The sequence below is a fragment of the Coregonus clupeaformis genome, chromosome 7 (genome assembly GCF_020615455.1).
Source record: "Coregonus clupeaformis isolate EN_2021a chromosome 7, ASM2061545v1, whole genome shotgun sequence".
In the NCBI taxonomy this organism is placed as follows: Eukaryota; Metazoa; Chordata; class Actinopteri; order Salmoniformes; family Salmonidae; genus Coregonus; species Coregonus clupeaformis.
In genome coordinates this window covers 4,234,740-4,260,598 of record NC_059198.1, presented here as the reverse complement: position 1 = coordinate 4,260,598, position 25,859 = coordinate 4,234,740, and the positions used below count along the sequence as shown (strand labels likewise).

The following is a 25,859-nucleotide window of genomic DNA, read 5'->3' as shown; positions in this document are numbered from 1 at the left end:
CAGAGGATAAGTTCATTAGAGTTAACTGCACCTCAGATTGCAGCCCAAATAAATGCTTCAGAGTTCAAGTAACAGACACATCTCAACATCAACTGTTCAGAGGAGACTGAATGAATCAGGCCTTCATGGTCGAATTGCTGCAAAGAAACCACTACTAAAGGACACCAATAATAAAGAAGAGACTTGCTTGGGCCAAGAAACACGAGCAATGGACATTAGACCAGTGGAAATCTGTCCTTTGGTCTGATGAGTCCAAATTAGAGCTTTTTGGTTCCAACCGCTGTGTCTTTGTGAGACGCAGAGTAGGTGAACGGATGATCTCCACATGTGTGGTTCCCATCGTGAAGCATGGAGGAGGAGGTGTGATCGTGCTTTGCTGGTGACACTGTCTGTGATGTATTTAGAATTCAAGGCACACTTATTTTATTTTATTTATTTCACCTTTATTTAACCAGGTAAGCCAGTTGAGAACAAGTTCTCATTTACAACTGCGACCTGGCCAAGATAAAGCAAAGCAGTGCGATAAAAACAACAGAGTTACATACTTAACCAGCATGACTACCACAGCATTCTGCAGCGATATGCCATTCCATCTGGTTTGCGCTTAGTGGGACTATAATTTGTTTTTCAACAGGACAATGACACAAAACACACCTCCAGGCTGTGTAAGGGCTATTTGACCAAGAAAGAGAGTGATGGAGTGCTGCATCAGATGACCTGGCCTCCACAATCACCCGACCTCAACCCAATTGAGATGGTTTGGGATGAGTTAGACTGCAGAGTGAAGGAAAAGCAGCCAACAAGTGCTCAGCATATGTGGGAACTCCTTCAAGACTGTTGGAAAAGCATTCCTCATGAAGCTGGTTGAGAGAATGCCAAGAGTGTGCAAAGCTGTCATCAAGGCAACGGGTGGCTATTTGAAGAAACTAAAATATAAACAAATCAAAATATATTTTAACACTTTTTTGGTTACTACATGATTCCATATGTTTTATTTCATAGTTTTGATGTCTTCACTATTATTCTACAATGTAGAAAATAGTAAAAATAAAGAAAAACCATTGAATGAGTAGGTGTGTCCAAACGTTTGACTGGTACTGTACATATTAACAAAGTAGTGCGCTATAAGCGCAGCACTTATTTATTAAAGAATAACATTATGAGTTCCTATTTCACCATTATGAGTTCTTAAATAACCTAAGTTAATGATTTATTCAGGCAGCCATAGGCTGCAGATGGAATAGAAAGCGTATGATTGTGTAATTATGTATAAGTAGGTTGAATCATTATTCTAATTTAAATTATAAGTTAAAGTGCCTTAAAAACATGTAACACGTAGCCTACCGATTGCAAGGTGCAGCCTGTGTCCAAATCATTGGAGTCCGGTACAGTCATTTAACTCGACATGTTCCAACTTCTCCCTTAATTTTGTTATAGAGTGTTGGGATGGCAACTTGGGAGAAATATGTGCGAGATGGAATTTTGTATCTCCAGTCCAGCTTGTTTATCCTCTTCTTGAAGCCGTCTTTGCTGACTGTGTAAATAGGAAGCATGTCTTTGGCTATGTGATAGGTGATAGCTTCTGAATTCTGTGTGTCTGCGGTGGTTGTTTTTTCGTAGGGCATTACATTTGAAAACACATCAGCAATCAATGCCTTTTTAACATAGGTGGCTGGTTGTGACTGAGGGGCTTTGCTGCTGTCGGGCGCTTTTTGTTACCATGCAATCGCCGTAAAGTAGGGGTTGGCTATTCTTTAAATGATTTAATAAATGTGTCATGTTGCCTTTGTTGTCGCCACAACTCTAAGGCACTTTTTGCACAACACTTGCATTTGATTAACATCGGTTTGCCTGTAGCCGAAATACTTCCATACCACTGAAGATGCGCCCTTCTTTGGCACCAAATCGACATTCTCGTTAGCACTAGCAGCACTCATGTTTCTGACACACATGCTGAGATAAAGCCACAGAGTTTCTAAACCTCATACTGTACCGTCTTTGGTAAAGCCCTTTCTCTCCTCACCAGCATCTAACTGTGTGCTCTAAGCGGGGACGCTTGTGATTGGCCAACGTGCATGCCATGCAGAGAGTGAGAAAGCCTGCTTGTGATTGGTCAGCATCCTCTGTGCATATAAAGAGTGAATGAGTCTAGCGCCTCATTGGAGGAGGTATCGTAGTCTAGTTGGTGTAATAATGGAGTGTCAAAGAAAGGAGAAAATCACAGCCTCTTGCGATATGGAACATGACAATATCACAATTTTGATCTGAATTCGATTAATCGCGCAGCCCTACTATTTATTTCAAAGTATTGCTTTCTTCATTGTCAAGGACAGTCAAACCAATCAAAGTATCCAGTCTAAATGGCGCTTGCATGACAGAGCAGAAGTTGTGTGTTCAGTTAAAACATGCTACTAAGCAAATCCCTACGGAAAACTGTGCAGAAGAGGCACGTCAATGGCCAATGTAGCCAATGTAACCTACTCAATAAAATCAATTAAAGACTCCCTGTGCCAAATAGTCACCTGTCACAGAGCTCACCCATGACAATAGACACTACTATATTGGGTGGCTAAAGCCCAGGTGAACTCCCAAGCCATAGGTCAACAAAGTCTTGTCTGGTGATCGGTTAAACGAATACCCTGCTTTAGACAAAACAACAAAACCTCTATCAATATTAAAGCCTATTTTCAGTTAGGCCTAGTCAATGAAAACATGGATAGATAGAGAACATAGTGATTCCTATCAAAGCCTCACCTACTGAAACCTGTGTTTGGGGTGTAGGCTATTGGGAGTCTATGTGTGTGAATGATAAAGGCCTGTATCAGATGGTAATGACCAGTGCTTGACTTGGACTGAAATAAGTGCCGGTACTGTTTACATTTAAGTGCAAGAGCTCCACCATACTTTTGAGCTAATATTCTATAAGAGGAACAGGAGCTCAAGCAGTAGAACATTTGAGGTGCTGGTATTCAGCTCCGGTGAGCTCCTGCCCAAGTCAAACACTGGTAATGACACTGACTCTGCTCGTTCATCAGTCAATATATCCCATAACAATGACCCCAGCCCTTACAGTGCATTCGGAAAGTATTCAGACCCCTTGACTTTTTACATTTTGTTATGTTACAGCCTTATTCTAAAATTGATTAAATTGTATTTTTCCCTAAACAATCTACACAATACCCCATAATGACAAAGCAAAAACTGGTTTTTAGAAATGTTTGCAAACGTATTAAAAATAAAAAAACTGAAATATTACATTTACATACTCAGTACTTTGTTGAAACACCTTTGGCATTGAGTCTTTTTACATTTACGTCATTTAGCAGACGCTCTTATCCGACTTGGTGCATTCAACTTATGATAGCCAGTGGGACAACAACTTTCTTTCTTTTTTATGGGGGGGTGGGGGAAGAAGGATTACTTTTATACTATTATCTTCTTGGGTATGACGCTACAAGCTTGGCACACCTGTATTTGGGGAGTTTCTCCCATTCTTCGCTGCAGATGTTCTCAAGCTCTGTCAGGTTGGATGGGGAGCATCGCTGCACAGCTTTTTTCAGGTCTCTCCAGAGATGTTTGATCGGGTTCAAGTCCGGGCTCTGGCTGGGCCACTCAAGGACATTCAGAGACTTGTCCCGAAGCCACTCCTGCATTGTCTTGGCTGTGTGCTTAGGGTCATTGTCCTGTTGGAAGGTGAACCTTCGCCCCAGTCTGAGGTCCTGAGCGCTCTGGAGCAGCTCTAGGAAAAGTATTGGTGGTTCCAAACTTCTTCCATTTAAGAATGATGGAGGCCACTGTGTTCTTGGGGACCATCAATGCTGCAGACATTTTTTGGTACCCTTCCCCAGATCTGTGCCTCGACACAATCCTGTCTCTGAGCTCTATGGACAATTCCTTCGACCTCATGGCTTGGTTTTTGCTCTGACATGCACTGTCAACTGTGGGACCTTTATATAGACAGGTGTGTGCCTTTCCAAATCATGTCCAATCAATTGAATTTACCACAGGTGGACTCCAATCCAGTTGTAGAAACATCTCAACGATGATCAATGGAAACAGGATGCATCTGAGTTCAATTTCGAGTCTCATAGCAAAGGCTCTGAATACTTATGTAAATAAGGTATCTGTTTTTTATTTTTAATAAATGTGCAACAATTTCTAAACACCTGTTGTTTTCGCTTCGTCATTATGGGGTATTGTGTGTAGATTGATGGGGGAAAACATTTTTTAAATCCATTTTAGAATAAGGCTGTAATGTAACAAAATATGGAAAAAGTCAAGGGGTCTGAATACTTTCCGAATGCACTGCATTTCTTTGATTAGGCTAGTTTGGTTCATCAGACATAACTTTAAATGGTGTTCCAGGAAAACTTCAGATGTTATGGTTGTCAACACACATTGACATTACGTGAATCACTTCATCAGAACAAGTGTTACTGTTGTCATATTATCAAAGCAAGGAGTGAACTGTTGAAGGCAAATAGCGTTAAGAACTGATACTACTACTAAGCACAACTGCACTGGATAAAACTAACTGTTGTTGTAAATGGACTGGCCAGGTGTATGGTCAGTGCTGAGTGTACTACTCTTCAAATCTAGCAAGTCAGATAAAATAGCCCATCTACATTGCATTGGCATGCTAACGTTAACTCAATGCGTCTCCAATCTATAACAAGTAACAAAATACCCCCTTCGTGTCGCTCTTCCCTCAGCTGTTGTTGTTTGGCTATGTTGTATGTTAGTTAGCATTGGCAAGCTAACTAGCTAGTTATCTAAATAGCTGCCTTTCTTACTGGCCCTGGCTTGTTGAGCCTGTTGTAGCCTGATATAGCCGGGCTAGTCAACTAGCTGAAATGGCTTACTAGTCAGCTAGCTTGTTGTTACGCTATTCCTCTTGCTAACTAACTTGCTAGCATAATGGCATTGGCCTGAAACTAATTGGAAATAACTGGTGGTAACAGTTCATTCAATGACATGGTAAACAATTTAGAGTAATCTTACCTGCTGTGTCAGAATACGGAAGCGGAGCACCTTTGACCAGAAATAATGCCGACAGAAGAATTCCAGTCGCCAGCAACAACACAAATCCATGACGGTTCCCCATCCTTTTTAGCTTAGCTAGCTAACTAGCTAATGAGAATCGTCGTCCAAAATTACAACTAAATACTAATAAACCAAATACAATTTTTAATTCATTGATAATAAGTTAAATATATAGCTATATCTACAGGCTAAATAAAAATGCTCGCAGGTCTAGCTAGCATCAATAGCAACGACAAGCTAACGTGAGCTATCAATGCCTCAAACAATGCCGTTTCATTATCAATGAAAAATAGAAAAGGTATATTACCTTTCTTGAACAATCACGTTTAGATAAATACGCTTCACCGGCAATGCTCTACATTTATTCAAACGTAATATTTTATCAATAGTCCAAACTGTCAGGCTATTCTCCGAGGCGCCATGTTCCTACAACGTCATAGCATGGAGGCGTGTATATTGACACGATAGATTTACATATACAATAGTGAATCACAACCCATTAATCTGTATTAACGTACAGATACGACCAATCACTATCCTTCTTCGTATTCCCCATCCACATCCGTTGCTTTGTGTCAAACGTAAAGCTAGATGTGTTTTTAGACCAGTAATTTGACATGTGAGGTAAGCAAGCAATGTTCCAGTGCTTTGTGAAAGATGAACTACTCAACCTGTCTGATTTAATGGACTTGTAGGCTATACGTGTTTCCCCCTAGAATTGTTCTTTCTTGGGGGGTGCAAAGGTCTTGGAAAGGTATGCCTATCAAATCAAATGTTATTGGTCACATGCGCCGAATACAACAGGTGTGGACTTTACAGTGAAATGCTTACTTACGAGCCTGTACCTAACAATGCAGATTTAAAAAGTAAGAAAAATATTTGCTAAATAAAAAAGGAAATAGTAACACAATAAAATAACAATAAGGCTATATACAAGGAGTACCAGTACCGAGTCAATGTGCAGGGGTATGAGGTAGTTGAGGTAATTGAGGTAATACAGTATGTAGTGATAAAAGTGACAAGGCAATCAGGATATATAATAAACAGCGTAGCAGCAGTGTATGTGAAGAGTGTGAAAGTGTGTCCTATGTGTGAGTGTATGTCATCATCATGCGTGTGTGTTTTTTGTGTGTGTGAGCTTATTTAGTATGTGTGTGTATGTGTGTTGGAGTGTCAGTGTAGTATGTGTGAGTGCGTGGGTAGAGTGAAGTGAGTGTGCATAGAGCCAGTGTAACAAAAAAAATACGATAAATAAATAAATCATAAAGGGGGTCAATGTAAATAGTCCCAATACCAACAATTTTAACTGAAACCAATTGACATGAGATAAGATGGCACATAGGCCACGATATAGCTAAGTAGACCTATAGGCCTCCATTATGTTTTCATATCAATTTGTTTTGCATCTATGTCAAATATGGCAGGGGGAGCCAGGTAAGGAGTTGGACACATCCTTCTTACCCAAGCAAAGGGATAACATTGATTACTTTTGACTGTACCTTAGAAACTCTGCTTATATAGCCTATAGTAAGAGGGTGTGGTGTGAGTTTTAAAATCAGTTATTAATGACACATGCTGTGTTGACAGTATTCAGTGTACAGGTTGGTTTATGGACTGTACACATTAAGTACGTATTTGAAGAACCTAATATTATTGCTGTGTTTTCATTCCATGTCATGTCTGTTACTTTACGCTCTCTCAGATGTACCATTTGTGGTTATTTATAATCCACACAAAATGCATAACATGGAGTAGATGTTGACTCTGCAGAGGACTGTACTCTGCAGTCACCCAGGTTCTGTCCATTCACATCTGTAGAAAATGTGAAATTCTGACTGGGACTTTTATCTCCCCAAAGAGCCGAATATATCCTGCCATCTTTGCTCATCATTGTGCATCATTGTCAACCCTAAATATTTTTACATGGAAAACCCCCATTATGCAATAATGGAATATGGGATAGTTTTGCATTGTTTATTCCTATCAAGCCAATTAACTGGCTGGGTTGTAAGCTCTACCCCCTGCAAGTTAGGTGACAATAGTTGTGAGAAATGTTCTGCTCTGATTAACTAATGAGGGGGGAGGAGGAGTTCCGTTGTATCTCCCAGGGTTTGAGGACAGAGAGACATCATGTTTGCTCTCTGGATCACAAAGCTGCAGGAGGAGAGTGGTGTTGGATAATAGGCAAAAATCAAGAGAGGCAGAGAGCTGCACATCACTGGCTCACAGAGCGGACACCACCTCACCCAGATAACGGTTAGTTCCAGCCAGGCTTTAGAGATATACCATGCATTGATAGTTTTTTATGCAGTTCTGTAGAGATGTATGTATCTTTCTGTGTATTCATTTGTGTTTTTGTGCATCTCAGGGTTTTTGACAAAGTATTAAGGTGATCAAATGTAGTTTGGTATAATGCAACAAAAAATTGGTTATGTGAAGAAGCAGACCTCTCAAGGTTTTGCTTGGAGACAAAAAAAATTGTCCTTAAAGTTGCATTGTCAAGACTTTGGACAAATTTGTAAATGTTTAGCTAAATGTATTTATTGTTTTATTCATAGAAAAGTCAAGCAATTGTCATTGAATAAATGCCATAGAAACAGTAGCTAGATAGTACCTTGAAGCTAAAGGTGGATAGGCTGATGAGGAATTTGTCTGATGCTTTTAAAAAACACACCCTGACTGTTTGTGCCAGCAAAACACATTGTGCCACTTTCATTTATTGTGATGTGTTTCCCTCTTGAGAGCACGTGTCCCTCAGGCACAGAGAACCATGGCGTTTACAGGGTTGCTGCGAGAGGAGGACATCAGGGCTGCCGTCAAGGCTTGTCAAGGTGAGTCAAACAAACACACACACACACACACAAACACAAACACATGTGAACACACACAATTGCGCACACATACACACACACGCCCAATAGCCTACACTCCCAAGGGTGGTCCTATATTGGGGGAAGGTTGGAGGGTGGATCCTGGTAACCAGGCAGCCAGGGGGCTGGGGAGAAGCAGAGCAGTTACCACCCAGATACCAGAGTGTTAATGCTGAGCATTGAAGAGAAGACTAAAACACGCCAGTCATGCAGGCTTCATTCGCAGCCCACCAGCATTTAATTATTTAGCTACACATTACATCTGCTTCAGAGGGCAGACAAAAGCACACCATCCAGAATACACCCACATGTAAATGCTTGTATACTCACTTTTCAGTATTACATTTCCATTTACGTCATTTAGCAGAGGCTCTTATCCAGTGCGACTTACAAATTGGTGCATTCACCTTATGATAGCCAGTGGGACAACCACTTTACAATATGTTATTTATTTATTTATTATTATATTTTTTTTCTCTTTGGGGTGGGGTAAGGGGGGTAGAAGGATTACTTTCAGCATAACATACTTTCAGTATATCATCAGCATAACTGTTTGTGGTATATAATATATTATTCAAAACAGACTTGATTCATCATTCTCTTTCTCTGTTCTTTATAAGTCATTTGGTTTTCCTAATGACCTAAGTGACTCTCTGTAATTGCATAAACTGTGAATAAAAATGTATTGATTTAAACATTTGATCTGTTGCATATGGTCACACACTCACATTACAATGGGTTCCCTGAGGTGTTCTGTGAATCTGTGTGTTTAGATTGTATAATGTCCTTAACTAGCGTATTATTGTCAGGGCTCAGTGGCATTAAAATGCTAGAGGGTCTGTGTTTGTAATTGTGAATGTCAGCAGTAGTCAAATGAAAGTAATCTCTCTATTCATCCCCCTCTCCATTCTCTCTCCTTGTCATGCTGTCGGATCTCTCTTGCCTCACACTCTCTCACTTCCTCTCGACATCTCTCCGCATTTCTCTTGATCGCTTCCCCCATCTCTCCATTAGCTCCAGGCACATTCAACTTCAAGTTGTTCTTTGCACAAGTGGGACTGACCGGCAAGCCAGAGGCAGAGGGCCAACGGGTGTTCAGAGTCCTGGACCAAGACCAGAGTGGATACATAGAGGAGGAGGAGCTGAAGTATGATATGAGTTGGGGGGGGTGGCTGTGTGTGGAGGGAGGGAGGGAGGGAGGGAGGGAGGGAGGGAGGGAGGGAGGGAGGGAGGGAGGGAGGTGCACGTGAAGGGGTTGCCCCATAGTATGTACACTAGTGGTCCCAGAAATGTTCCATATGCACAAAAAGCTTATTTAGCTCAAATTTTGTGCACAAATATGTTTACATCCCTGTTAGTGAGCATTTCTTCTTTGCCAAGATAATCCATCCACCTGACAGGTGTGGCATATCAAGAAGCTGATTAAACAGCAGTATCATTAGACAGGTGCACCTCGTGCTGGGGACAATAAAAGGCCACTCTAAAATGTGCAGTTTTGTCACACAACACAATACCACAGATGTCTCAAGTTTTGAGGGAGCGTGCAATTGGCATGCTGACTGCAGGAATGTCCACCAGAGCTGTTGCCAGAGAATGTAATGCCCCATGGTGGCGGTGGGGTTATGGTATGGGCAGGCATAAGCTATGGGCAACGAACACAATTGCATTTTATCGATGGCAATTTGAATGCACAGAGATACCGTGACGAGATCATGAGGCCCATTGTCATGCCATTCATCCGCCGCCATCACCTCATGTTTCAGCATGATAATGCATGGCCCCATGTCGCAAGGATCTGTACACAATTCCTGGAAGCTGAAAATGTCCCAGTTCTTCAATAGCCTACATACTCACCAGATATGTCACCCATTGAGCATGTTTGGGATGCTCTGGATCGACGTGTACGACAGCGTGTTCCAGTTCTTCCCAATATCCAGCAACTTCGCACAGCCATTGAAGAGGAGTGGGACAACATTCCACAGGCCACAATCAACAGCCTGATCACCTCTATGCGAAGGAGATGTGTCATGCTGCATGAGGCAAATGGTGGTCATACCAGATTTTATTTTATATTTAACCTTTACTTAACTAGGCAAGTTAGTTAAGAACAAATTCTTATTTACAATGACGGCCTACACCGGCCAAACCCGGACGATGCTGGGCCAATTGTGCGCCGCCCTATGGGACTCCCAATCACGGCCGGTTGTGATACAGCCTGGAATCAAACCAGGGGGTCTGTAGTGATGCCTCAAGCACTGAGATGCAGTGCCTTAGACCACTGCGCCACTCGGGAGGGGTTTTCTGATCCTCACCCCTACCTTTATTTTTAAGGTATCTGTGACCAACAGATGCATATCTGTATTCCCAGTCATGTGAAATCCATAGATTAAGGCTTAATGAATTCATTTCAGTTGACTGATTTCCTTATAAGAACTGAAATTGTTGCATGTTGCGTTTATATTTTTGTTCAGTGTATTTGTGTATGTGTGTGTGTGTGTTTGTCATGCACATAGAAAGAGCCTGATGTATTCAAGCTGAAACAAACTATACATTACATATCAATACAATAAAGCAGCATTGACACATGACATGTACATGTAGTTCTTCACTCATCTCTCCTCTCTTTGTTTGTCTATCCCCAGACTATTCCTGCAGAATTTCTCCTCGGGGGCCAGGGAGCTGACTGATGCTGAGACCAGAACTCTCCTGGCGGCAGGAGACGGAGACGGAGATGGCAAGATAGGGATGGAAGGTACAGGTTACAGTACACTCACATCAGCACTACACACACCTGACAGGAGAGCAAGAGAGGGACTGTCCAATGCTGACATAATTTAGGCCTAAATATCATCTTGATAATAGTTTCATCTTCATCAGTTTCATATCATTATATTTTATATTATTCCAGATGATAGGGGATATTGAATCTGAAGGAAGTAAATAAGGAAGGAAGGAAGGAAGGAAGGAAGGAAGGAAGGAAGGAAGGAAGGAAGGAAGGAAGGAAGGAAGGAAGGAAGGAAGGAATACTGCAAAGGCAAAGTGGAAGAAACAGTAAATAAATGCAAGCTTTTTCAACTTATGCAATATTCACTGTGACTTGGCTGTGAGGTCACACATCAGGTGATCACTATATCTCTTTCTCATCTCTCTGTTTCTCTCTTCTCTTGCAGAGTTCTGCGCTTTGCTGAAATGAAGCTTTTACTCCTCATAAGGGCTGTCTCTTTTTTTGCTTTCTCTTGGTACTTTTTACAACGTCTGGAACCCAAAACGCCCAGCTTCAACATGTCTGGAAGGAAATGCCCACCTCAGCGACTCTATTTAAATGCCTGCTGCCACTCTCCCCGGTTGATGGTGCATCTTGGCACATAAGTTGGTAGCCGGACATCCAGATAAACGGGGATATTAGATGTGAGTGTCTGTCTATCCATTGGGTAACTGGTATGGTTTAATAAAGGATTTAAAACGTAGATATGATGTCCGTGTGTCTTACTACAGTCCCGCAGGTTATGTTGGTGTTTCAGTGCGTATTTGGGTCTAACGCTTTGAACACACTAACTGTCTCATTGCGCAAAATAGTATGCAGCATCATCTAGATATGTGTGCAACAAAAGTGCAACATTCACCTTCTGCTACCATTGCTGTTAACGCGTACAGTTTGACGCATACGTTCGATAAAATCAATGTATGCACCACACAGAACGCACTGCAACTACCTCTTGCACGCAATGCTGCAAGACAAACGCAGCGTTCCATTGGAAATTAACTTACTTCTGGTGTATCAAAACGCAATGACACAGTCGGTTTGTTCAAAGCGTAAGCTATTAGCCTGATTTCCCCAGTGCATTTTAATTGTGTGCTCTGCATGGGCCTACAAGAGACAACGCAGCTCTAAATGTGATGATATAAGCAAAGTGCCCACGGCTTGTACAGGCTGCATTTCCGATGCGGTAACAGGCAAGCGAGAGGCTGCGTGCCTACAGTTCAGCACGCAACCATGGACAAGACCCGGAGCCCGGAGGATGCCAACTGCAGTACATCACAGAGTGATGGTAACCTCTTGAGTAGCTGACGACGAGAGCGATCATTCATCAAGACAGTGAGATGAATAGCCTATTGTAAGCATCAATTAAATCAATCTTAATTTACTTATACTGTACTGACAGCGATACGTCAGTCTGCAATGAGGCCAGACAGGTTAAATATGGTTAGATGTGGGCAAAATAAAATATTTCTGAAAAATGTGCATGTCCATATCAGGGCTAACACCGCCTTCTTCTGGAGTGAATTCAAATTAATAATTTTCAGACCTAAAAATGACTATTTTGATAGATGGGTTAACATGTGGTGGGATTGCCTTTGCCCATGAAGAATCATGTGAATAAAATATAACATTTCATTATTTATTTTAAACGAAAAAGCCGAGAGCATTCATTTTGATATATGCATACAATTATGCGTAATGTTTGGGTAGGCTATAGCCTATAGGCTACACTTATAGCCTACATAAAGTAATTTGGGTAGGCTATAACCTATAGCAGTGTTCCCCAACTGGCTTCCCGCGGGCCGAAATTTGTTCCAAAGTATTCCCACACATAATCGAGAGATAAATGTGATTGTATACAAATGTAAGCAAGGTTTTCAATTATTATGTTTTAGTCAAATATTATATCTGTTTGTGCTTATTGCGGTCAATTTGCAGTCTACAAATTATTTGTAATTATGCTCCGGACCCCTGACCATCCATTCAAGAAAAAATCGGCCAGGTGGAAGAATCTATATAATTGATGATCCCTGACCTATAGGCTAAACTTGCCTGAAATTTATGCGTAGGTTAAAAGCGTAAGCCTCTGCGTCGCTATAGGCCTATCCCTGACCCTGCAGCCACATCCCACTAGGCAAAAACTGGTTGAATCAACGTTGTGTCCACATAATTTCAACAAAATAAAATGCAATGTGATGATATTGAATCAGTTGGAAAACTGATTGGATTTGATAAAAGTCATCAAGGTAACGGAATTTCGTCTTTATTTTCATTCAACTGTTAACCTAAATCCAATGACATGGTGACATTTGCTGTTGATTTCACGTTCAATACACGTTAGTTGACAACTCAACCAAATATAAATCGAAACTAGACGTTTAACTGATGTCTGTGTCCTGTGGGATGGCTCTGCATGGCATCCCAGTTTCGTAAATAGTTGTATTGATCGAAGGATTTTCTTTCCCAGGCGGTAAAAGGTGACAGAGGACACTGACGTCGAATTCCATTCATACCCTCTCTATCCGTCTCCATCTCCCAACTGACTGACTGGCCGACACTCTATATCCAACACCACACAGGTGACATGCTATTCCCATTAGTGCAGTGTCGCATTGAGAAAGGAAGGCGTTCTTTCTACCATTCCATCCAGGTGTAAACACAATGTCATGGTGAAGTTGTTTGAGAGCTAATAAACTGCTCCTGTTGTGCGAACATTGCACAAAGCAGTGCAGCGCAAGCCCCCATATTGGAGTGGGCTATATAGCTGGTGTAGGAGCATAGCATTCAACCTATGTAGCCAGGCCTAGTTCACACACGAACGTAAAGGTTGCCGCCGTTATTTAAACTCATTGTCTATAAAGAAGAAGGATCGGGTGATAAGAGGCTTAATTTTACTGAATTTGACTGAACCTGTGAACAGTTAACCCGCATTGGATTGTTAGGGGTCCTCTATGCAGGGGAGTCGCAGAAGGGTCAGAATGCTATTACAGTATATCAAAGATTTAGTGCGTAATATGCCTAGTAGTGTTTGTGTCAATTAATTAATAAATCAGATCAATCACGAAAAAGCATGAAGTCATGAAGAGCTGAAGTATTCCTTTCCACCATTTATAGCTTTGGGTCTACCCTTAGCAACATATCTTACATATATAGGCTATAATGATATTGACATTCTACCCTGGAAACAGAAACCTAATATTTTGTAACTTTATGAGGTCAGTGACCTATGTGCTTAAAATATTTGTACATTGTATCAATAGGGTTGGCCTGAGACTGAGATTTGATATCCCCAAACAACTGATTTTCTTTTATCTGCCCAGATGCTTGAATAGTTGGTAAATGAAGTCACTCCCTAGCCTACTTTGGTTTCAATGCGCTTATGACCTTGCCACGTCTTTGGGCCCTCACACTCAGGGCCCCTGAGCATCCTCATTTGTTACCTTAAAAATAGCACACGATTACTTCTGCAATTTTTTTGCAAAACCGATGCTGATATAGTAACTGGGACTCAAACTCCTATAAATGGTGTGGGTCACCGGGTCACGGGTATATAAAACAGAAGGAAAGGGGTTAGGGTCAGCCAATTCGAGTTATACACAGCTTTTCACTCGCCTCCAGAGGAACTTCAGTGTGCAAAGGGATCTCAGATGGAGGCATTGAATTGGAATACATCAGAATAGTGAATATGGAACCAAAATCTTACATGGAGCACCGGACCTCTCAGTGAAAATGGATGTAAAACATTTTAGGGACAATTTTCAGCTGAGGCAAACTTGATCATGAATTATCATTTTTTTGATGGACAGCAGTTGTGAATGTGGATAACAATTAGAAAAGAGAAATTAGAATACAGTCACTGATTTGTTCTCCTCTTTATTTCATTGTATTTATTTGATAAACAATACGATGATGATAATTAGAAGATAAAAGAAAAGTACACGTGCAGCTTGCATGGAGAGTTTATTTTTATTTTTTATTTTTTTAAGTTGGGTTTCCTGAGATGGGGGTTATTGTCTAGCTGCCTCTGATAAGCGTGAAAGACAGGGTGATTCTGTTACAGATGCAATTAATATACATTTACTGAATCCTATCATACACTCGTATTACAAACAGAAAATGAAAACAGTAGCCTATATTTACCACATAAACAGTAGGCCTATAATTGTTTTAAATAGTGTATTTAACTCTTTACACTCGTGGAAATTGGCTGATATGGATAGGGCTAAATTGAAATGTTTCTGGGCTAAATTGAAATGTTTCTTACAGAAGAAATATGAAAAACATATGCATAACAATGGTAGCAATTGAAAGGGAACAGTTTGGAAATTATGGGACAATGATTAGACCAAAGGTGAGGACACAACGGTTCACCTGACACAAGACTGAATCCAAACATTACATCGTTGATTTTATGTGCATTTTACATTTAATGTACATCTCGCCGCATTTGTTGATAACGAAATCTGAAAATACTCTGGATATATTCAGTAACATGACACGAATATTCCTGGAAAATGCGGGGTAGGTGCAAAATAAGACAAATAAATGACAAGGGTTTGAGTGAGAGGACTAACTAGTGTCTCTTAGCGGCCACACACCTCTCCAAAGTGTGCACAGTTCCTAAGTCATTTCAATTCACTTTTATGACTCAAAGAAGAGTCTTCAACTATAAGGTGCTTGTTTGAGCTCTCCTAGAGCAAGTACACTTATAGTTATTTTGTTAGGAACACAACCCTGCATCACTGCCATCACACAATTACTGTTGTTGTTTATGCAATCCAAAAATGGTCCATTATACATCGCAATCTGGGTCAGGTGGGCATCATTTAAAAGCCTGTTCTGTTACCGACATGACTAAGTTATAAAATACGGTCTTTCAGAGTTAGGCTTTCACAAGGCAATTCAGTTCACGCTGATTCTGTTCAGAACAACCCAGAGTAAGACGGCATCTCATCATCAAACATAGTAATCATAAACGTTGACACTGTATATGACATGGGTTTTATGATATGGAAATGTAGTGCACATTTGGACTCATGGGTGTTTGGCTTGCTTGTATGACATCAAAGCGGTATTTATTATAATACTCAACGTCTCATCTTTCAAAAAGACATAGAGTCTTCTTAATTACAGCATCTTCCTCACTCAGACAACAAAACCTTTGCAAAAGTTGCCCAATTAGCAGGAGGGATGGGGCCAGGCGGCAACTTCTTGTCGCATTATGTGCTCAAGTTCAGAACAGCTCTCAGTAAAAAAATAAAAATAGCATACAGTGCTGTGAAGCGCAGAGCCAGAGCTTTGACGTCATGTATAGCATGTTGTACAGCCACTGCTTTCCAAATTTCAAATGTTCAACCAATATAGGTATGAGTGTAAAGGGCTACAATGTAATGTATCCTTAAACACATTATTTCCCCACGTCACTAATTTGGCAAAGTGATGATGGAAAAAAATAATACGTTTACATTATAAGTGCTTCTACACGCTGAAAAAATTGAGAAATTGGTGTTTAGTCAAACCAAATCTGTGGCCGAATTGACTGTGAAGCGAGGGTAACTAGCACTGCATGGTTTGCGCCAAGTTGGAGTTGTGCGCATAACGCACACGTTCGGATCGATTTACAGAGTTGGCATCTGTTTCTTCTCCCCAGTGGCAAATAAAATATAATAAAAACTAATTTAAAACGTTAAAATTCAGTATCTTGTCTTTCTATTCATCTTAATTTTAACCTTATTGTAACCTCGTGGGTTATTCACTCTTGAAAATAACATAACATGGTCTAAATGTGATCCCTATAATGTTAACAGTACTAACACTTAAATGTAAGAACATTATAATTTGACAGCGAATACAAGATCTCTCCATAAATTTGCAAATCACTGTATTTGATATTCTATCTATTCCTTTTTTCAGAAAGAAACAGTGGCCGTCGGTGCACTTCTCGCTGCGGCAGATGTGACCGCAGCTCTGGCTGCTTACTCAGTGAAGAAGACTACACCAGTTTGTCAACGGAAATCAGCAGGTCCAATTTTTCTCCACTGCAAACCTACTACGTCAGATTGTGTTTCACTTGTGTGTTTCACAAAGTACTCGTTGTATAGTATACTACATTCTACAGTGCATAATAGAGCCAGAAAATATGTACATGTGCATATCTTCAATATATCACCAGCATAGGCAGATATGGAAATAGTAGTCAATAAGATACAGAAGGAAGGACAATCCAATTAATCTGTGGCCAAGATTATTGTGAATAATTAGCTCATATTGGAAACTCAGTCAAAGTTAGGCTACTGACATTCTGAGAGAACCCCTATAAGAAACAGAGTCACATATCACTTATGCCCTGGTTAACTGCTACAAGCTTACATTTACATTTACGTCATTTAGCAGACGCTCTTATCCGACTTACAAATTGGTGCATTCACATAGCCAGTGGGATAACCACTTTACAATATGTTTTTGTTCTTTTTTTTTTTTCTTTCTTTGGGGTGGGGTAGAATCATTACTTTATCCTATCCCATGTATTCCTTAAATAGGTGGGGTTTCAAGTGTCTCCGGAAGGTGTTGAGTGACTCCGCTGTCCTGGCGTCGTGAGGGAGCTTGTTCCACCATTGGGGTGCCAGAGCAGCGAAAAGTTTTGACTGGGCTGAGCGGGAACTGTGCTTCCGCAGAGGTAGGGGGGCCAGCAGGCCAGAGGTGGATGAACGCAATGCCCTCGTTTGGGTGCTTACTTGCAGGTTCACCTATCGACAGTGCAGCAAACATAGAAGAAAGTAAATGGCTAAAGAAACAGTCATAGAAATATTTACAAAACTCTATGCTGTAAAAACAGAATAGTAATTTAGTAATAATTTAATTAAGCAATAAGGCCCAAGGGGGTGTGGTATATGGCCCTATATACCACGGCTAAGGGCTGTTCTTATGCACGATGCAATGTGGAGTGCTTGGATGCAGCCCTTAGCCATGGTATATTGGAAATATACCACAAACCCCCGAGGTGACTTATTGCTATTATAAACTAGCTACCAACGTAATTACAGCAGTAAAAATGACTGTTTTGTCATACCCCTGGTAATCACTCTGATATACCACGGCTTTCAGCCAATCAGAATTCAGGGCTCGAACCACCCAGTTTATAAATCAGAATATAATACAACAAGGCACTCAATGAATTAAGACAGATATTTACAACATGTGCCGTGGAAGTGTGCAATAGAATGTGCAATAATAGCAGACATTGTTCAGTATAATAAATAGGAGTCCAGTAGCAGCAGCCGTGGAGTGTGTTTGTAGTGTGGATGTGTGTGTGAGCGTGTGTGTGAGTGGGAGTGTGTGTGTGTGTGTGTGTGCGTGTGCGTGTGTGTGTGTGTGTTTGGGTCTATGTGTAGGTGTGTGTGAGTGAGTGCATGTGTGGTAAGGTGTATAAAGTCAGAGTTCAAGAGTTCAGAGGTCTGATGGCTTGTGGATAGAAACTGTCTCTGAGCCTGGTGGATCGAGACTCGATGCTCTGATACTGTCTGCCAGACAGTAACAGAGTTAATAGTCTATGGCTGGAGTGTGAGGGGTCCTTGATGATGTTGCGGGCCTTCCTCAGGTATCGCTTGGAGTAGATGTCCTGTATGGGTGGGAGCACGGTACCTGTGATGTACTGGGCCGTCTTCACCACCCGCTGGATGGCATTGCAGTCGAGAGCGGGGCAGTTTCCATACCAGACCTTACAGGATCCAGTTGCAGAAGGTGGTTTCCAGACCCAGGGCCTTGAGCTTGGTGATGAGCTTGGAGGGAACAATGGTGTTGAATGCTGAACTGTAGTCAATGAACAGCATTCTCACATACTGTAGGTGTTCCTTTTGTCCAGGTGTGATAGGGCCGTATGGATAGCAATGTCATCTTCCGTGGATCTATTGGATCAGTAGGCAAATTGGAGTGGGTCCAGTGTGCCGGGCATGCTGGCCTTTATGTGGGCCATGACCAACTTCTCGATACACTTCATCATGATGGGGTGAGTGCAACAGGATGGTAGTCATTTAGGCATGTCACCTTAAGTTTTCTTGGGCACTGGAATGATGGTGGTTGACTTGAAGCATGTGGTGACTACAGCCTGAGACAGGGACATGTTGAAGATGTCTGTGAAGACGCCTGCCAGTTGGTCAGCGCATGCTCTGAGGACGTGGTCGGGGATGCCATCTGGTCCTGCAGCTGTTTTCAAAACAGTCCTGGAGTATTGAGTCTGCTCCATCCATCCTTTGTCTCACTATTCTGTCTGTTGGTGGGTCCCTCTGCAGTAGGTTTTTGTATGCAGGGAGTAGAAACAGGGAGACGTGATCTGATTGGCCGAAGTGGGGGCGGGGGGTGGCTCTGTACGCGTCCCAGAAATTTGGATCTGTTCTTAAATAAAAATAAATAAATACAATTCTCCCATGAAGTAATCCAACAATGTGTGCGCCGCCATCTTGTCTATTTCAAATCTTCTCATTGATCAAGACAGGGGAGTGTCATTCAACGCAACGCTTGATTTCTGAGTCGCACTCACGACATGCGGCACCTGAGAGAAGATTTGAAATAGACAAGATGGCGTCTTGTTGGACTACTTTATGGAGCAAAACATTTATTTTATTTAATAATGGAGCATTTTCTCAATTCAAACAAACCACCTGCAACTAGACATGGAAGTTTAGAAGACATGCGTTGTCTTCCAAGTCTGGAATTGAGGAAGTATCGCCAAGTAAAGTTTTGTTGAAAATTCTCTGTGCAATGCATTACACTAAGTAACAACGGCTATCAGCCAGCTGGAACAGTAATAATGGTCTGATTAGTCTAAGTTTTAAAAGCTACACTAATCCAACATCTCTCCCTTCATCCCCTCTCTCTCTCAGGCTGTTCCTGCAGAACTTCTCTGCCAGCGCCAGAGTACTCACAGACAAAGAGACCAAGGTTTTCCTGGTAGCCGGGGACGAGGATGGTGATGGCAAGATTGGAGTTGACGGTATTAAGAGAACCTTAACCCAGCTCATCATGGTTGAGGGACATTGCAGGGATGATATGTCGGTGTACTGGTAACAAATAAATTGGACATATAGCTGGGACCCAGAGTTTTTCCTGACCACAAGGAAAAATGACACTAGAGGAGATTTGCTACATTGACTGCCTTGTGTGTATAAGAGCAAGAGGTTTTATTTTATTTCAGTACTACTGCAGAACGTGTACATTGATTTTTTGATTTGTTGACTACATCATATTATTCAAACATGAACAATAAGGTCAATATTCTTGGTTCGGCATATTTTGCACAGTACTACTTTTCGCAGAGTTTCTTGCCCTTATAAAGGCATAATTGTCCATTGACCAAGATCCACAATTTTTCACAGAACCAGAACTCCTATCAAGACTCACTAACTTATTTATCAACTGCCTGCAGACTATATTTCTCAACACGGAGCACAATGTCCTTATAGTGTATTGTTAATGTTATTTGGATATGTTATAATGATCTGAAAATGGCTTGTGCAAATTGTACAATCGTATCTGCACTTTCGAGGAATAGTGAAAACCCAGTAATAATAACTTTTTTGGTGTAAACGTTGTCTTTCCAGCTTAGCCTCTCAATGCTTTAGAAACCAATGTGGGGAGAAATAAGCCTGAGTTCCAGATGTATACTGCATGTGCTGTCTTGCGAACTCCTATGTCACTATCACACCAAGACAGATCTGGGACTCAGGCTATAGGGGAACATTTGAGGAGAGTTCAAATGTATCCTGTGTGTTTATCTATGAGGTCATTGCTAGTGTGAGGGGTTATGAGGAGAGAGAGAGAGAGAGAGAGAGAGAGAGAGAGAGAGAGAGAGAGAGAGAGAGAGAGAGAGAGAGAGAGAGAGAGAGAGAGAGAGAGAGAGAGAGAGAGAGAGAGAGAGAGAGAGAGAGAGAGAGAGAGAGAGAGAGAGAGAGAGAGAGAGAGAGAGAGAGAGAGAGAGAGAGAGAGAGAGAGAGAGAGAGAGAGAGAGCGTGCGTGCGTGCACCTGTTTTAATAATGCCCAGATGGGAGTCCTGTAGGATTTGGGCCAGGTCCTGGCATGCTTGTAGTGTGGGGGAAGTCCTTGGGCATCACTGGGATACTTCCTAAGGGATTTGAAGAGGATATATTTCACATTACTCTAATAGAGCCTTGCAGGTCTGCCCGCCTGCTGCCCCCTCATGGATTCTCACTCTCTGGATGGCACTTCCTCTTTGGTCAACGAGACAAAGTGCTGGAGCAAACTGACACTGCAACAGAATGGCCAAGAATAGCCTTGTGGCATTATGTTGAGTCAGCAGGACATTTTAAATACATGTTAAATACAGTGTAAGCAGAGTGTGTAGGGTTCCTTTATAAATACTTAAGGAGATTGTGGTATTTTCAGTCATGTAAGATTGTGTTTATCTGTATCATTTGTGAAAACTTGTGGCACATCTTGCAATGTATTTGTAGGCTGTTTATTTTACATATACTTAAAAGTTACTTACAGTAAATAATTTACAGTAGCTAACTAACAATGATCCTATTATATCTTTTCTGAGATAATTCCACAGTCAAAACACGTACATTTAGCAGACGCTAAGAGCGACTTACAGGAGCATTTAGGGTTAAGTGCCTTGCTTAAGAGCACATCGACAGATTTTTCACCTAGTCGGCTGGGATTAGAACCAGCGACCTTTCGGTTACTGGCACAATGCTCTTACCCACTAAGCTACCTGCCGCCAATCAGTGTATCATTGACCCCATTGGTGCAACATAGTAACTACCCAACTAAGCAATATATCCGTAATACAACACGCAACACTTTTGTGACATAAGCATGCCGCAATCAATTAATTTTCCTAACAGAAAAATATGTTGTGATAGTATACCCCCCGTCAGAGATAGGACAGTGATGCCACCTGCAGGAAAAAAATACTATGTTCGCTATAAATTTTAGCATGTATTTGACCACAAGTAAAAAAAAAACAACGTTTGCTGTAAAATTGCTTAACGAACAGTTAAACATTATGGTGGAATGGTGCATTGTTTTCTACCCAATAGCCAAACCATGTGAAAGCAATTATCAGTACTTCGACTTTTGTTTTGGGTCATAATTTCGTTTATTTCCCAAGTACTCTGAGCGATATAAAGGGCAACAAAAATATACAAATACAAAGGACTTGAGCGTGCAGTATAGGCTAGATATGAAGTATAGTACAGTTTACTGTAGGCTAATCCCCATGATCACATTAACTGTATAGACTTACAGAAGCCGCAGACACTTTTTGGCTATGCACAATTAGTCCGGTATACACCAACGGATGTGGAAGATTAGGATCACATTTGCTTTCACGAGACATTGCATAATAAAATCTAGGCAACCATAAGCATGTTGCAAGTAAATTACTTTCATGTAAAATATTACAACTTTAGTGTAGCCTCATATCTTATAATATCAAAATATTGAATCATAAAAGCATCATATCTTCTGTAAATCATTTAGAAAACCATTATATTTACACACGGTTTACGCACATCCAATACTTCACCTTAATGCAATGGATGACTGGAAACTCTGACAAAGACATTCAGAGTAACACAAAATCGTTTTAAACAGACCTCTCAAGTCCAGCATATGTGTGCATATTACATGAAAACTACAACCCTCCTTAGAAACCTCGTCAATGACCGCGTTGATATCCATAGGCTACATGAACCTCTCAATATAAACGGTCGGAATCTTTTTAGCAACCGTCGACTCCTTCCCTATCACTCAGCAGAATATATTCTTAGCATTGGGGGATATTATGGACTTTTTTCAAACGCACCTTTTAAGCATCTTCATTTATGAAACTTAAAATAGATCGGGTCTCTTGCCAGTGGACAATTATACCCCCCCCGACCGGTGTCGGTTACGTTATGCCTCGAATTTCGGTTGACTGAAAGTATATAAGGTCAGCAGTATCGATGGGAACATCACTCGCTGCAGTCGCCTGAAGTCTTCTCTATCAACCGTTCACCAAAGACATCAGAGGTGAGTTTCCGTGCGGTGCGAAGGACGTACAATAACCCAGGATCCAGAAAGGTTGCAACAACATCCAGGCTTTTGCTGTACATTTTATCCTATGCGCACTTTACAATTTACCTTAAACGTGGGACTGCAAGCCGTTGTGTCATTCAAAACACCCAAAGACTGAGATTTTGTTTCTGTACTTTTTGGCTTTATTTGGACGCACACCGGAGCGGGATGGATTTCGACAATTGCAAATCAGTTTCTCAGATGGAACGTTTGGAATGCAACATCAACATCCTTATCAAATACCCACATGTGCAGTGGGCTGCCTTAACCATGGCCTATCGGGGCTTTCCTTTTGGGAACCACTAAAAACGTTTCAATTGGATTTGATATGAATTCCCAAATTACACCCATTGGTTGAGACAGAAACATTTGAGGGCCGCTTGACACATTCGATTTGATCTGTCCAATTTCATTATAATAACATGGATGGCGCAGGGGGCTCCGCTATTATCAAAAGACCACCAGCCAAATGCTAGTAAACAGTGGCTGGTCGATTTTAAATATTTGTTTGACATCCTGCGTAATGCAGTGGATAATCTATTATAAATGTAATAAGATGGGTTGAGTCGTGCTGACATTTTGGCTGGTAGAAAGTCGGAGTGTTTGGTGATTTGTTCATCTTTTTTAGCATTATGTTTGTGCCCTGGTATTGCACAATAGAATAATAACTTAGTACTTACCTGGTAATAACCTCTCAAAACATGATGCAGATTCAATGCAGTGCTCAATACTGAACGTTGACACGCTAAATCAGAGTTGAATTCAAGTAACAATTTCTCCCTTTTTTCAACATTCAGCTCAAAATGGCCTGTGCCCATCTGTGCAAGGAGGCTGACATCAAAACCGCATTGGAAGCGTGCAAAGGTAGACTCTAGTTTGTTTACTTTTTCCTCCACCTAAAAAGCCTTTTTAACCCAACTATGTGGTATGATAAACGTCAAATTAGCTATATGAACACACGATTACCTCTCTAGTCTGTAGTTGCATTATGTGTTTACTTGCAGGTTATACAGTAGGCATATATCCTTCATATTTGCGTTACAGCCGCCGACTCCTTCAACTTCAAGACCTTCTTCCATACGATTGGCTTTGCTGCGAAGTCCGCCGACGACGTCAAGAAGGCTTTCAAGATCATTGACCAGGATGCAAGTGGCTTTATTGAGGTGGAGGAGCTGAAGTAAGAGCCATGCACCATTACAGGACAAATAACAGACAATAGATTAAATCAATGCAGGAGACTGTCACTGTATCGGTGCGCATGCATTCTAAATGTAAGTGTGCATTAGTGCATTGGCCTGCATACATTCGAATGAAACTAAACCAATATTTGTGTCTGTGTCTCCAGGCTGTTCCTTCAGAACTTTTGCCCCAATGCCAGGGTACTTACCGACGCCGAGACAAAGGCTTTCCTCACGGCTGGTGATGCGGATGGTGATGGCATGATTGGAATTGATGGTACGAAACATAGCATACATGGGTTAATCAATGCGTTAATCAATGTTACTTGCATATTAATAACGATGTTTAGGACCTGGTGTCAATCAATTTTAAGGCCTAAGCTAGGAAAGTAAACTAATGTTGTAAGACACTGGAAAGGGTTCATGTTTTTTCTTTTCTTTTGCAGAGTTCGCTGTATTGGTTAAGCAATAAAGAGCAACTGACCAAGAACTCACCTGAAGGAACAATATTGCCCAAGACCTCCCCTTTTCATCTGAATATAAATAATTTTTATACATTTGCTTGCAAGAAGTTTCCTCCTGTGCGGCACACTGTCCAAAATTATGATTGTGAATGTAGCGCGGATGTATTCATGTCTTATATGAATTTTGCTTACTGTAAAATCTATGATGCACTTTTCAGGAAAGGACGATAGATAAAAAAGAATCAATATTATTTTGGAATAAAAGGTCTTTGTATTATTTCCTATTTAATTAATCAAATGTGTTTATCTGAGTTCAGATGCCATTAGTTTAACTTCACATCCATAAAAGGAACCGGTTTATATTAACTGTAATTGAGAAAACGCCTGCCATTTTATTTGCTATAAATTATACATAATAATTCATGACACATAGTCTATTTGTCATGTTTTAATCATAAAAAAACAGAACAATCATTGTGCAAGTACAAATTAACGCACACTTTACGCACGAGGGTGCACAGGCACACACAAACCGAGGTGTGTGTGTGAGGGAGAGCGAGAGAGCGAGAGAGAGATACCGAGAGAGAGAGACAGACAGAGAGAGAGAGAGAGAGGGCGGGAGTGAAGGAGATAGATAGAGAGAGAGAGAGAGAGAGAGAGAGAGAGAGAGAGAGAGAGAGAGAGAGAGAGAGAGAGATGCTAATTTGGTATAGAGCAGACCTAACTCACTCTATTAAATTAATCAAAACAGGAACATTTTACATTTGGTTAGAAATTCAAAAGGAAATTATCTCAACTGAGAAAAATGTCCTCCTGTGTGCTACCTATATCCCCCCACTAGAATCCCCATACTTTAATGAAGACAGTTTCTCCATCCTGGAGGGGGAAATCAATAATTTCCAGACCCAGGGACATGTACTAGTCTGTGGCGACCTAAATGCCAGAACTGGACAAGAACCTGACACCCTCAGCACACAGGGGGACAAACACCTACCTGGAGGTGACAGCATTCCCTCCCCCATATGCCCCCCTAGGCACAACTACGACAACATAACCAACAAAAATGGGTCACGACTCCTGCAGCTCTGTCGCACACTGGGTATGTACATAGTCAATGGTAGGCTTCGAGGGGACTCCTATGGTAGGTACACCTATAGCTCATCTCTTGGCAGTAGTACTGTAGACTACTTTATCACTGACCTCAACCCAGAGTCTCTCAGAGCGTTCACAGTCAGCCCACTGACACCCCTATCAGACCACAGCAAAATCACAGTCTACTTGAACAGAGCAATACTCAATCATGAGGCATCAAAGCCAAAAGAACTGAATAATATTAAGAAATGCTATAGATGGAAGGAAAGTAGTGTTGAAACCTACCAAAAAACAATTAGGAAACAACAAATTCAATCCATTCTAGACAACTTCCTGGACAAAACGTTCCACTGTAATAGTGAAGGTGTAAACTTG

At 41.2% G+C, this 25,859-nt stretch overlaps 3 protein-coding genes and 1 long non-coding RNA gene across 6 annotated transcripts in view; 2 read left to right on the top strand and 2 right to left on the bottom strand.

Moving 5' to 3' along the window:
• LOC121568806 (serine/threonine-protein kinase LMTK2-like) overlaps positions 1-5,466 on the bottom strand; it is a 60,834-nt gene extending 55,368 nt beyond the window's left edge. Inside the window, exons 1-2 of the mRNA XM_041879242.2 lie at positions 5,351-5,466; positions 5,002-5,130 (exon numbers count right to left, since the gene is read on the bottom strand). Of these exons, the coding sequence (XP_041735176.1) occupies positions 5,002-5,104 (103 nt within the window). The 5' untranslated portion in view covers positions 5,105-5,130; positions 5,351-5,466. The remainder of the gene's footprint in view (positions 1-5,001; positions 5,131-5,350) is intronic.
• A 1,705-nt stretch (positions 5,467-7,171) lies between these two features.
• Positions 7,172-11,380, top strand: LOC121568803 (parvalbumin beta-like). 3 transcript variants are annotated; one of them, XM_041879238.2, is made up of 5 exons: positions 7,172-7,299; positions 7,802-7,874; positions 8,928-9,060; positions 10,556-10,665; positions 11,084-11,380. In XM_041879238.2, exons 2-5 carry the CDS (start codon positions 7,814-7,816, stop codon positions 11,104-11,106), a joined length of 327 nt encoding a protein of 108 aa, XP_041735172.1. In that variant the 5' UTR covers positions 7,172-7,299; positions 7,802-7,813; the 3' UTR covers positions 11,107-11,380. The 3 variants fall into 3 exon arrangements, with proteins under 3 accessions (XP_041735172.1, XP_041735171.1, XP_041735173.1); XM_041879237.2 differs by having other exon boundaries at positions 7,786-7,874; XM_041879239.2 differs by lacking the exon at positions 11,084-11,380 and adding an exon at positions 10,822-10,881 and having other exon boundaries at positions 7,786-7,874.
• Positions 11,381-17,377: 5,997 nt separating this feature from the next.
• On the bottom strand, positions 17,378-22,435 carry LOC121568805. The gene is made up of 3 exons (XR_006001292.1): positions 22,221-22,435; positions 20,693-20,792; positions 17,378-17,420 (listed from the first exon to the last, which is right to left on the bottom strand). It is a non-coding gene; the product is annotated as an uncharacterized LOC121568805 (long non-coding RNA).
• Positions 22,436-22,602: 167 nt separating this feature from the next.
• On the top strand, positions 22,603-24,669 carry LOC121568802 (parvalbumin beta 1). The gene is made up of 5 exons (XM_041879236.2): positions 22,603-22,705; positions 23,548-23,614; positions 23,795-23,927; positions 24,096-24,205; positions 24,375-24,669. Exons 2-5 carry the CDS (start codon positions 23,554-23,556, stop codon positions 24,398-24,400), a joined length of 330 nt encoding a protein of 109 aa, XP_041735170.1. The 5' UTR covers positions 22,603-22,705; positions 23,548-23,553; the 3' UTR covers positions 24,401-24,669.
• Positions 24,670-25,859: the final 1,190 nt, after the last annotated feature.